A 12,792-nucleotide genomic window follows, 5' to 3' on the forward strand; every position below is an offset into this window, starting at 1 on the left:
TAAAGGACTCGGGTCTCACTGTCTGACCTTTATTTGGGTCACGCCTTCTTTCTATCCAGCAGAACCCGGATGTTTACTTTCACCTGTGCAAAGTCAAAGTGCACCTGAGGCTGAGCGTGAACACTTTGAATCCGACACAAACATCATATAAATATAATATAAACATCATATAAATATAATATAAACATCATATAAATATAATACAAACATAATATAAATATAATACAATAACAGTGACGCTCAAACACCATTTTATTCTAAGTTTCATCTCGTCACTTTCCTGCTCTTGTTAGTGAGTCTGCGGATGTTTACAGCTACTTTTCTTCGCGCTCATCGCCTCATTTTTCGCTCAGTTTAAACTTTCACAGACTTAGTTTGTAACGGTTTTCCGTTATTTCCCGGAAAACCTTTATAAAACCGTTTTTTGTGAGTGAAACGCGTTCGTTTTCCACTTCCTCCTCACGCCCTGCAGCCTTGATCCGTGTTCTGATTGGCTCTGGCTCTGTCACTCACTCTAAATTGTCCAATCAGGGCGCAGTCTCCACTCCAAGATCCGCCTCTCCACCGCAATCCGCTCAGACTGCGCCAAACTCCTCTAAACTCCCGGTAAACTCACCTCAAACGGGTTAACTCCGGTGGCGGCGCTGAAAGGGTTTGTGTCGATGCCGGACATGGCGGCGGTGCGCGGCGGGACGCGGTTTAACGGAGGAAAAACGGAGAAAAGGCGGAGGTTTTAAACTTTTCCTGTGTCTGTTCCGTGCTGCTGCCTGGGACTGCGCATGCGTGAATGTACAGCGATGGCGGAAGTGAAGGGTGAGTGTCCTTCGGTGTCTCCTCCCGTGTCTCCTCCCGTGTCTCCTCCCGTGTCTCCCCCCGTGTCTCCTCCCGTGTCTCCTCCCGTGTCTCCTCCCGTGTCTCCCCCCGTGTCTCCTCCCGTGTCTCCCCCCGTGTCTCCCCCCGTGTCTCCCCCCGTGTCTCCTCCCGTGTCTCCCCCCGTGTCTCCCCCCGTGTCTCCTCCCGTGTCTCCCCCCGTGTCTCCCCCCGTGTCTCCCCCCGTGTCTCCTCCCGTGTCTCCCCCCGTGTCTCCTCCCGTGTCTCCTCCCGTGTCTCCCCCCGTGTCTCCTCCCATGTGTCCTCCGGTTTGACTGGATTAATTACGTTTTACTCGGTTTATCCAGTGTCACGGCGTCAGGTCTGTGGGGTGTGGGGACATGTCCCGGAGCTTCAGACACGGCTTGGGGGTGTTTACGGGGTGTTTACCGGGGCTTTACCGGGGCTTTACCGGGTGTTTACCGGGTGTTTACCGGGGCTTTACCGGGTGTTTACCGGGTGTTTACCGGGGCTTTACCGGGTGTTTACCGGGGCTTTACCGGGTGTTTACCGGGTGTTTACCGGGGCTTTACCGGGTGTTTACCGGGGCTTTACCGGGTGTTTACCGGGGCTTTACCGGGTGTTTACCGGGTGTTTACCGGGGCTTTACCGGTGTCTGCCGCGTCCTGCGGCGTTTCTCTGTTTAAAACCTGTATCATGTTTGAAGCCGTTATTTTAACTCAGTTTTTAAGTGAAAATAGTAAATGCAGTTGATTCTGACTCAAATGTAGTGATTTTATTGTGAGCAGCAAAAGAACTGAAACTGTGGCTTTTCAACTGTTTATTTTCCGTGACGTTTCAGTAAAAGTCTCTGAGGAAACAAACTCAAATATTAGTTTAAAGACAAAGGAGCCACGAGGAGACACCGCAGGGGCCCACAGGGGCCTTTTGTATATATATCCATCCATCCATCCATTTTCTACCGCTTATTCCCTTTCGGGGTCGCGGGTAACTGGAGCCTATCCCAGTGACTTCGGGCCTTAGGCGGGGTACATCCCGGACAGTGGCCAACTTGTCGCAGGGTCAACACAGAGACATAGACATTACAGACAGTTCACGCTCACATTCATTCACTAGGGCCAATTTAGAGTCACCAATTTTTACCTAACACATGCATGTGTTTGGACGGTGGGAGGAGCCGGAGAACCCGGAGAGAACCCACGGTAACACGGGGAGAACATGCAGACTCCACCCAGAGATGATGTGATGTTGGTCTGGTCCGGGAATCGAACCCACGATCTCCTTCTTGGGAGGCAAGAGCGATAACCGCCTTTGCCACCGTGCACTTGTTTATTTATTTATATATATATATATATATATATATATATATATATATATATATATATATATATATATATATTACTCCCCCCCCTGCACATGCCACTCCCCCCCCTGCACATGCCACTCCCCCCCTGCACATGCCACTCCCCCCCTGCACATGCCACTCCCCCCCTGCTCATGCCACTCCCCCCCTGCACATGCCACTCCCCCCCCTGCACATGCCACTCCCCCCCTGCACATGCCACTCCCCCCCTGCTCATGCCACTCCCCCCCTGCACATGCCACTCCCCCCCCTGCTCATGCCACTCCCCCCCTGCACATGCCACTCCCCCGTGTGGACTGATACATCACACACGTGTGTTCGTTCATTAGTGCGACGGATCACATCATCTCTCGTCTCCGGTAGATTTCCGTCTCTTCTAAGCTTGAACTGTCTTTCTCCGTCTTCATTTTGTCCCGTACACTGAGGGAACTATATTATGATAGATCAATGCGCGTGGAAACGTGGGGACGATCCGCACACGGCTGCAGGTGAACGAGGCTCTGCAGGTGAACGAGGCTCTGCAGGTGAGCAGTAGGTGCGTTTTATGATTGACACGTGGCAGGACTAATGGGCCGTCCACACCACGAGGAAATAAGACTCAGATTTGGGCCAAAAAATCATCCATTCAACCTTTTAATAAAAATGTGTGTGTTGCAGTTCTCCCTCTGGCGTGCAGGGCACAGCTCTACTCCTGGGGAAAGCTGGGTTTAAACAGTGAAGTGGCTCAGCTCCTGCTCCACAGCGCCACCCAGAGTAACATCGACCCAGACACGCCCTACGCAGAGGTAAAGACCAGGACCATCATGTGTTTCATGTGTTTCATGTGTGTTTACATCATGTGTTTCATGTGTGTTTACATCATGTGTTTCATGTGTGTTTACATCATGTGTTTCATGTGTGTTTACATCATGTGTTTCATGTGTGTTTACATCATGTGTTTCATGTGTGTTTACATCATGTGTTTCATGTGTGTTTACATCATGTGTTTCATGTGTTTCATGTGTGTTTACATCATGTGTTTCATGTGTGTTTACATCATGTGTTTCATGTGTGTTTACATCATGTGTTTCATGTGTGTTTACATCATGTGTGTTTACATCATGTGTGTTTACATCATGTGTTTCATGTGTGTTTACATCATGTGTTTCATGTGTGTTTACATCATGTGTTTCATGTGTGTTTACATCATGTGTTTCATGTGTGTTTACATCATGTGTTTCATGTGTTTCATGTGTGTTTACATCATGTGTTTCATGTGTGTTTACATCATGTGTTTCATGTGTGTTTACATCATGTGTTTCATGTGTTTCATGTGTGTTTACATCATGTGTTTCATGTGTGTTTACATCATGTGTTTCATGTGTGTTTACATCATGTGTTTCATGTGTGTTTACATCATGTGTGTTTACATCATGTGTGTTTACATCATGTGTTTCATGTGTGTTTACATCATGTGTTTCATGTGTGTTTACATCATGTGTTTCATGTGTGTTTACATCATGTGTTTCATGTGTGTTTACATCATGTGTTTCATGTGTTTCATGTGTGTTTACATCATGTGTTTCATGTGTGTTTACATCATGTGTTTCATGTGTGTTTACATCATGTGTTTCATGTGTGTTTACATCATGTGTTTCATGTGTGTTTACATCATGTGTTTCATGTGTGTTTACATCATGTGTTTCATGTGTTTCATGTGTGTTTACATCATGTGTTTCATGTGTATTTACATCATGTGTTTCATGTGTGTTTACATCATGTGTTTCATGTGTTTCATGTGTGTTTACATCATGTGTTTCATGTGTGTTTACATCATGTGTGTTTACATCATGTGTGTTTACATCATGTGTTTCATGTGTGTTTACATCATGTGTTTCATGTGTGTTTACATCATGTGTTTCATGTGTGTTTACATCATGTGTTTCATGTGTTTCATGTGTGTTTACATCATGTGTTTCATGTGTGTTTACATCATGTGTTTCATGTGTGTTTACATCATGTGTTTCATGTGTTTCATGTGTGTTTACATCATGTGTTTCATGTGTGTTTACATCATGTGTTTCATGTGTTTCATGTGTGTTTACATCATGTGTTTCATGTGTGTTTACATCATGTGTTTCATGTGTGTTTACATCATGTGTTTCATGTGTTTCATGTGTGTTTACATCATGTGTTTCATGTGTGTTTACATCATGTGTGTTTACATCATGTGTGTTTACATCATGTGTTTCATGTGTGTTTACATCATGTGTTTCATGTGTTTCATGTGTGTTTACATCATGTGTTTCATGTGTGTTTACATCATGTGTTTCATGTGTGTTTACATCATGTGTTTCATGTGTGTTTACATCATGTGTTTCATGTGTGTTTACATCATGTGTTTCATGTGTGTTTACATCATGTGTTTCATGTGTGTTTACATCATGTGTTTCATGTGTGTTTACATCATGTGTTTCATGTGTGTTTACATCATGTGTTTCATGTGTGTTTACATCATGTGTTTCATGTGTTTCATGTGTGTTTACATCATGTGTTTCATGTGTGTTTACATCATGTGTTTCATGTGTGTTTACATCATGTGTTTCATGTGTGTTTACATCATGTGTTTCATGTGTGTTTACATCATGTGTTTCATGTGTGTTTACATCATGTGTTTCATGTGTGTTTACATCATGTGTGTTTACATCATGTGTGTTTACATCATGTGTTTCATGTGTGTTTACATCATGTGTTTCATGTGTTTCATGTGTGTTTACATCATGTGTTTCATGTGTGTTTACATCATGTGTTTCATGTGTGTTTACATCATGTGTTTCATGTGTGTTTACATCATGTGTTTCATGTGTGTTTACATCATGTGTTTCATGTGTGTTTACATCATGTGTTTCATGTGTTTCATGTGTGTTTACATCATGTGTTTCATGTGTTTCATGTGTGTTTACATCATGTGTTTCATGTGTGTTTACATCATGTGTTTCATGTGTGTTTACATCATGTGTTTCATGTGTGTTTACATCATGTGTTTCATGTGTGTTTACATCATGTGTTTCATGTGTGTTTACATCATGTGTTTCATGTGTGTTTACATCATGTGTTTCATGTGTGTTTACATCATGTGTTTCATGTGTTTCATGTGTGTTTACATCATGTGTTTCATGTGTGTTTACATCATGTGTTTCATGTGTTTCATGTGTGTTTACATCATGTGTTTCATGTGTGTTTACATCATGTGTTTCATGTGTGTTTACATCATGTGTTTCATGTGTTTCATGTGTGTTTACATCATGTGTTTCATGTGTGTTTACATCATGTGTTTCATGTGTTTCATGTGTGTTTACATCATGTGTTTCATGTGTGTTTACATCATGTGTTTCATGTGTTTCATGTGTGTTTACATCATGTGTTTCATGTGTGTTTACATCATGTGTTTCATGTGTTTCATGTGTGTTTACATCATGTGTTTCATGTGTGTTTACATCATGTGTTTCATGTGTGTTTACATCATGTGTTTCATGTGTGTTTACATCATGTGTTTCATGTGTGTTTACATCATGTGTTTCATGTGTGTTTACATCATGTGTTTCATGTGTGTTTACATCATGTGTTTCATGTGTGTTTACATCATGTGTTTCATGTGTTTCATGTGTGTTTACATCATGTGTTTCATGTGTGTTTACATCATGTGTTTCATGTGTGTTTACATCATGTGTTTCATGTGTTTCATGTGTGTTTACATCATGTGTTTCATGTGTGTTTACATCATGTGTTTCATGTGTTTCATGTGTGTTTACATCATGTGTTTCATGTGTGTTTACATCATGTGTTTCATGTGTTTCATGTGTGTTTACATCATGTGTGTTTACATCATGTGTTTCATGTGTGTTTACATCATGTGTTTCATGTGTTTCATGTGTGTTTACATCATGTGTGTTTACATCATGTGTTTCATGTGTGTTTACATCATGTGTTTCATGTGTGTTTACATCATGTGTTTCATGTGTGTTTACATCATGTGTTTCATGTGTGTTTACATCATGTGTTTCATGTGTGTTTACATCATGTGTTTCATGTGTTTCATGTGTGTTTACATCATGTGTTTCATGTGTGTTTACATCATGTGTTTCATGTGTTTCATGTGTGTTTACATCATGTGTTTCATGTGTGTTTACATCATGTGTTTCATGTGTGTTTACATCATGTGTTTCATGTGTGTTTACATCATGTGTTTCATGTGTGTTTACATCATGTGTTTCATGTGTGTTTACATCATGTGTTTCATGTGTGTTTACATCATGTGTTTCATGTGTTTCATGTGTGTTTACATCATGTGTTTCATGTGTGTTTACATCATGTGTTTCATGTGTTTCATGTGTGTTTACATCATGTGTTTCATGTGTGTTTACATCATGTGTTTCATGTGTTTCATGTGTGTTTACATCATGTGTGTTTACATCATGTGTTTCATGTGTGTTTACATCATGTGTTTCATGTGTTTCATGTGTGTTTACATCATGTGTGTTTACATCATGTGTTTCATGTGTGTTTACATCATGTGTTTCATGTGTGTTTACATCATGTGTTTCAGCTGTGGATGGGCGCTCACCCTAAAGCCGACTCTGGGATCCTCCTGGACCGGATCCCGGATCAGACTCTTGGATCCTGGATCCAGAAAAACCCTCAGAGTTTGGGCTCCAAAGTCAGAGAGAGATTCAACGGAAAACTACCCTTTTTATTCAAAGTCCTGTCAGTGAGAACTGCACTGTCCATCCAGGCTCATCCTGACCTGGTAAGAACTCAACCAGGACTGAACCTGAGGCCTTTCAGCTACTCTCTGTGAGGCCTTAGCGAGGCCTTTCAGCTGCTCTCTGTGAGGCCTTTCAGCTGCTCTCTGTGAGGCCTTAGTGAGGCCTTTCAGCTGGTCTCTGTGAGGCCTTAGCGAGGCCTTTCAGCTGCTCTCTGTGAGGCCATAGCGAGGCCTTTCAGCTGCTCTCTGTGAGGCCTTTCAGCTGCTCTCTGTGAGGCCTTTCAGCTGCTCTCTGTGAGGCCTTTCAGCTGCTCTCTGTGAGGCCTTTCAGCTGCTCTCTGTGAGGCCTTTCAGCTGCTCTCTGTGAGGCGCTTCAGTTGCTCTCTGTGGCCTTAGCGAGGCCTTTCAGCTGCTCTCTGAGGCCATAGCGAGGCCTTTCAGCTGCTCTCTGTGAGGCCTTTCAGCTGCTCTCTGTGAGGCCTTTCAGCTGCTCTATGTGAGGCCTTTCAGCTGCTCTCTGTGAGGCCTTTCAGCTGATCTCTGTGAGGCCTTAGCGAGGCGCTTCAGTTGCTCTCTGTGAGGCCTTTCAGCTGATCTCTGTGAGGCGCTTCAGCTGCTCTCTGTGAGGCCTTTCAGCTGATCTCTGTGAGGCCTTTCAGCTGCTCTCTGTGAGGCCTTTCAGCTGATCTCTGTGAGGCCTTAGCGAGGCGCTTCAGTTGCTCTCTGTGAGGCCTTTCAGCTGATCTCTGTGAGGCCTTTCAGCTGCTCTCTGTGAGGCCTTTCAGCTGCTCTCTGTGAGGCCTTTCAGCTGCTCTCTGTGAGGCCTTTCAGCTGCTCTCTGTGAGGCCTTTCAGCTGCTCTCTGTGAGGCCTTAGCGAGGCGCTTCAGCTGCTCTCTGTGAGGCCTTTCAGCTGCTCTCTGTGAGGCCTTTCAGCTGCTCTCTGTGAGGCCTTTCAGCTGATCTCTGTGAGGCCTTGGCGAGGCGCTTCAGTTGCTCTCTGTGAGGCCTTTCAGCTGATCTCTGTGAGGCGCTTCAGTTGCTCTCTGTGAGGTCTTTCAGCTGCTCTCTGTGAGGCCTTAGCGAGGTGCTTCAGTTGCTCTCTGTGAGGCCTTTCAGCTGATCTCTGTGAGGCGCTTCAGTTGCTCTCTGTGAGGCCTTTCAGCTGCTCTCTGTGAGGCCTTTCAGCTGCTCTCTGTGAGGCCTTAGCGAGGCGCTTCAGTTGCTCTCTGTGAGACCTTTCAGCTGATCTCTGTGACATGGACACTCAGACTGGCCACGCCTCCTCGGACTGGCCACGCCCCCTCAGACTAGCCACTCCTCCTTCCATTGCAAACCCTCTTTTTGTCTTTAAACTTTGCTGTTTTTCTGAAAATATGATGATTTGGCCATGAAGTGTAGCCTAACCCTAATGTTGTGATGTCATGGCCAGTTCCAGGAGGCGTGGCCATTCCTGGAGCGTTTCGCAGCCCAAACATGTCAACATGTCAACATGTCAACATGTCAACATGTCAACATGTCAACATGTCAACATGTCAAAATCAATAGTCGGTTGTTCTGGCCTGGTTCAGGCCTTGTTCGGTTCTGGTTCGGTTCTGGTTCTGGTTCGGGCCCGTTCTAGACCTGCTCTCTCTCTCAGGACTTGGCGGTGCGACTTCATGCTCAGTTCCCGGAGCATTATCCTGATGACAACCACAAACCGGAGATGGCCATCGCTCTCACTCCATTCACTGGACTCTGCGGCTTCAGACCAGTGTCCGAGATCCTGGACTTCCTCTCAGGTCAGACTTAAACCCTCTTTAGAGCTCAGATTTAAACCTTAAACTCTCTTTAGAGCTCAGATTTAAACCTTAAACTCTCTTTAGAGCTCAGATTTAAACCTTAAACTCTCTTTAGAGCTCAGATTTAAACCTTAAACCCTCTTTAGAGCTCAGATTTAAACCTTAAACCCTCTTTAGAGCTCAGATTTAAACCTTAAACCCTCTTTAGAGCTCAGATTTAAACCTTAAACCCTCTTTAGAGCTCAGATTTAAACCTTAAACCCTCTTTAGAGCTCAGATTTAAACCTTAAACCCTCTTTAGAGCTCAGATTTAAACCTTAGACCCTCTGTAGAGCTCAGATTTAAACCTTAAACTCTCTTTAGAGCTCAGATTTAAACCTTAGACCCTCTGTAGAGCTCAGATTTAAACCTTAGACCCTCTTTAGAGCTCAGATTTAAACCTTAGACCCTCTGTAGAGCTCAGATTTAAACCTTAGACCCTCTGTAGAGCTCAGATTTAAACCTTAGACCCTCTGTAGAGCTCAGATTTAAACCTTAGACCCTCTGTAGAGCTCAGATTTAAACCTTAGACCCTCTGGTCCACAGAGGTCCCGGAGCTGCTGGCTCTGGTTGGTCCAGACTCTGTTCAGGCTCTAAAGTCTGGACTCTCAGATCTGGACCAAACTGGCTCCGCTCTGAAGTTCTGCTTCAGCTCAATGATGAGGAGCCGTCCAGACCTGGTCCAGACCCAGCTCCAGGCTCTGGTCCACAGAGCTTCAGAGGGTGAGACCTCCAAACCAGCTGTCTCTGTCTCTGTCTCTGTCTCTGTCTCTGTCTCTCTCTCTCTCTCTCTCTCTCTCTCTCTCTCTCTCTCTCTCTCTCTCTCTCTCTCTCTCTCTCTCTCTCTCTCTCTCTCTCTCTCTCTCTCTCTCTCTGTCTCTGTCTCTGTCTCTGTCTCTGTCTCTGTCTCTGTCTCTGTCTCTGTCTCTGTCTCTGTCTCTGTCTCTGTCTCTGTCTCTGTCTCTGTCTCTGTCTCTCACCTGTCTCTGTCTCTCACCTGTCTGTCTCTCTCTCACCTGTCTCTCTCTCTCACCTGTCTGTCTCTCAGGTAAGGTTCCTCTGGACTCTCTTCTGTTGAAGCTTCACTCTCAGTTTCCTGGAGACATCGGCTGTTTCTGCATCTACTTCCTGAACCTGGTGGAGCTCCAGCCGGGAGACGCCATGTTCCTGAGGGCCAACGAGATCCATGCGTATCTCTATGGAGGTAACCAAGGTCTAAAGCAGGACTAAAGCAGGACTAAACCAGGACTAAACCAGGTCTAAAGCAGGACTAAACCAGGACTAAACCAGGTCTAAAGCAGGACTAAACCAGGACTAAACCAGGTCTAAAGCAGGACTAAAGCAGGACTAAAGCAGGACTAAAGCAGGACTAAACCAGGTCTAAACCAGGACTAAAGCAGGACTAAAGCAGGACTAAACCAGGACTAAAGCAGGACTAAAGCAGGACTAAAGCAGGTCTAAACCAGGACTAAAGCAGGACTAAAGCAGGACTAAAGCAGGTCTAAACCAGGTCTAAAGCAGGACTAAAGCAGGACTAAAGCAGGACTAAAGCAGGACTAAACCAGGACTAAAGCAGGACTAAACCAGGACTAAAGCGGGACTAAAGCGGGACTAAAGCGGGACTAAAGCGGGTCTAAAGCGGGACTAAAGCGGGTCTAAAGCGGGACTAAAGCGGGACTAAAGCGGGACTAAACCAGGACTAAAGCAGGACTAAAGCGGGACTAAAGCGGGACTAAAGCGGGACTAAAGCGGGACTAAAGCGGGACTAAAGCGGGTCTAAAGCGGGACTAAAGCGGGACTAAAGCGGGACTAAAGCGGGACTAAAGCGGGACTAAAGCAGGACTAAAGCAGGACTAAAGCAGGTCTAAACCGGGACTAAACCGGGACTAAAGCGGGACTAAAGCGGGACTAAAGCGGGACTAAAGCGGGACTAAAGCGGGTCTAAAGCGGGACTAAAGCGGGACTAAAGCGGGACTAAACCAGGACTAAAGCGGGACTAAAGCGGGACTAAAGCGGGACTAAAGCGGGACTAAAGCGGGACTAAAGCGGGACTAAAGCGGGTCTAAAGCGGGACTAAAGCGGGACTAAAGCGGGACTAAAGCGGGACTAAAGCAGGACTAAAGCAGGACTAAAGCAGGTCTAAACCGGGACTAAACCGGGACTAAAGCGGGACTAAAGCGGGACTAAAGCGGGACTAAAGCGGGACTAAAGCGGGTCTAAAGCGGGACTAAAGCGGGTCTAAAGCGGGTCTAAAGCGGGACTAAAGCAGGTCCTCTCTGGTCTCCTCTGGTGTCTCTCTGGTCCCCTCTGGTGTCTATCTGGTCCCCTCTGGTGTCCCTCTGGTCCCCTCTGGTGTCCTCTGGTGTCCTCTGGTGTCCTCTGGTGTCCTCTGGTGTCTCAGACTGTATCGAGTGCATGGCGTGCTCGGACAACACGGTTCGAGCTGGTCTCACTCCAAAGTTCCTGGACGTGGAGACTCTGTGTGAGATGTTGGACTACAGCCCAAGTCCAGCTCAGTCCAAACTCTTCCCCTGTCGCCGTGACGACCAGGACGATCATGTGACACTGTACGACCCGCCCATCGATGACTTCAGCGTCATCCGCATCCAGGTGATGTTTGACATGAAGACAAAAAACATCAAACTAGAGTCATAATATAAACCCATAACTCTTATGAACTCTGCTGCTGGTGGTGGAGAGGTTAAGGCACAGCACACATGCCTACCATTTACTGCATTTCCTCCCTTCTCTCATCCCCATTTCACACTACTTTCCTGTCAATAAAGACAATCTTATACTTATTTACAGCTGTTAGACAGAAAATATGAATCCAGGGATCATTGACATTTTGTCACAGTATCGGGTACGACGGTGCGCGCGGGTACGACGGTGCGCGCGGGTACGACGGTGCGCGCGGGTACGACGGTGCGGTGCGCGCGGGTGGGTACGACGGTGCGCGCACCGTCCCGTGCGGTGCGCGCAGGTTTTATTCTGAACAGCTGAGCATGAAACGGGGATGAGAGAAGGGAGGACATGCAGCAAATTGTCTGAGTCGGTATGCGAACTCACAACTTTGTAGCCGGCTGCCACTCCCATAATGCACTGGGGCATATTTATGACTCGTAAAACAAGACCTGATCCAGGTCTATAACCGGTCTCTCTTCAGGTTCCTCTGGAGGTCAAATGCTACACAGTCTCCGCCCTCGACAGCGGCAGCATCTTATTGGTCGTCTCTGGCTCTGCCCACTGCCCTGAGCATGATGACATCACTCTAAGGCGGGGCTCAGTCTTCTTCCTTTCAGCCAATCATAGCCTTCGACTCGAGGTGACATCATCGATCGAACTTTACAGGGCATGCTGCCTTTTGTGAGCCAGATGCCCTTCCACACAGTCTGTCCTTTAAAGGTCCCATAACATGCTAAATCCACTTTTCAGAGCTTTTAACCTTCTTACATTGCTATTTGTAGCCTATCTCCAAACTGACGGGCGGTGGCTGCAAGACCGCGTCATAACCATCCCCCGGCTCCGCCCCCTTCCCCCCGGCTCCGCCCCCTTCCCCCCGGCTCCGCCCTGCTCGTGTCGCCCTACAAGCCCCGGAGTTTTTCTGCTTCGATTTACGAGGAAACACGGCTCAAAGGCCCAAAACTTCATTCATGATATCGCACTCTTTACTATTATCACAATGTTGAAGGTTTATGTGGCAGTTGATGCAGCAACCGGGAAAATAAATGGAGAGAAGTTCTATCCGATACCGAGAAACCAGGAAATATATCTATAGATAGAGCTCTATCTATAGATAGAGCTAGAGCTCTATCTATATCTATAGATATAGATAGAGCTAGAGCTCTATCTATATCTATAGATATAGCTAGAGCTATATCTATAGCTAGAGCTCTATCTATATCTATAGATATAGCTAGAGCTCTAGCTCTATCTATATCTAGAGATATAGATCTGTTCTGCGCACGCTGTAGACTAAACACCAGATTTATTTAGTCTCAAAGTAGACTGTTATTCTGAAGTTCTATCGTTTCTC

The 12,792-nt window shown here is 45.8% G+C and overlaps 2 protein-coding genes across 3 annotated transcripts in view; one reads left to right on the forward strand and one right to left on the reverse strand.

The window, feature by feature from the left end:
• The window catches only part of LOC140348757 (secretory carrier-associated membrane protein 2-like), a 31,923-nt gene extending 31,197 nt beyond the window's left edge, over nt 1–726 (reverse strand). The window contains exon 1 of the mRNA XM_072434828.1: nt 617–726. Coding sequence (XP_072290929.1) covers nt 617–673 — 57 coding nt within the window. The 5' untranslated portion in view covers nt 674–726. The remainder of the gene's footprint in view (nt 1–616) is intronic.
• On the forward strand, nt 724–12,548 carry mpi (mannose phosphate isomerase). 2 transcript variants are annotated; one of them, XM_072434826.1, is made up of 8 exons: nt 724–813; nt 2,852–2,979; nt 6,780–6,980; nt 8,576–8,717; nt 9,303–9,479; nt 9,805–9,960; nt 11,158–11,366; nt 11,923–12,548. In XM_072434826.1, the coding sequence occupies exons 1-8, from the start codon at nt 780–782 to the stop codon at nt 12,124–12,126; spliced, it is 1,251 nt and encodes a 416-aa protein (XP_072290927.1). In that variant the 5' UTR covers nt 724–779; the 3' UTR covers nt 12,127–12,548. The 2 variants fall into 2 exon arrangements, with proteins under 2 accessions (XP_072290927.1, XP_072290928.1); XM_072434827.1 differs by lacking the exon at nt 9,303–9,479.
• Nucleotides 12,549–12,792: the final 244 nt, after the last annotated feature.

Source organism: Eucyclogobius newberryi, unplaced genomic scaffold, assembly GCF_026437365.1.
Source record: "Eucyclogobius newberryi isolate DKJ021-1_F unplaced genomic scaffold, fEucNew1.0.hap1 SCAF_7, whole genome shotgun sequence".
Classification (NCBI taxonomy): domain Eukaryota; kingdom Metazoa; phylum Chordata; class Actinopteri; order Gobiiformes; family Gobiidae; genus Eucyclogobius; species Eucyclogobius newberryi.

What these genes read in the sequence shown, in the direction of transcription:
- mpi (XM_072434826.1), top strand. Translation starts at nt 780, where the DNA reads ATGCGTGAATGTACAGCGATGGCGGAAGTGAAGG. An exon ending in AGCGATGGCGGAAGTGAAGG is followed by an intron (nt 814 to 2,851) that starts GTGAGTGTCCTT and finishes TGTGTGTTGCAG; the next exon opens with TTCTCCCTCTGGCGTGCAGG. An exon ending in GATCCTGGACTTCCTCTCAG is followed by an intron (nt 8,718 to 9,302) that starts GTCAGACTTAAA and finishes TCTGGTCCACAG; the next exon opens with AGGTCCCGGAGCTGCTGGCT.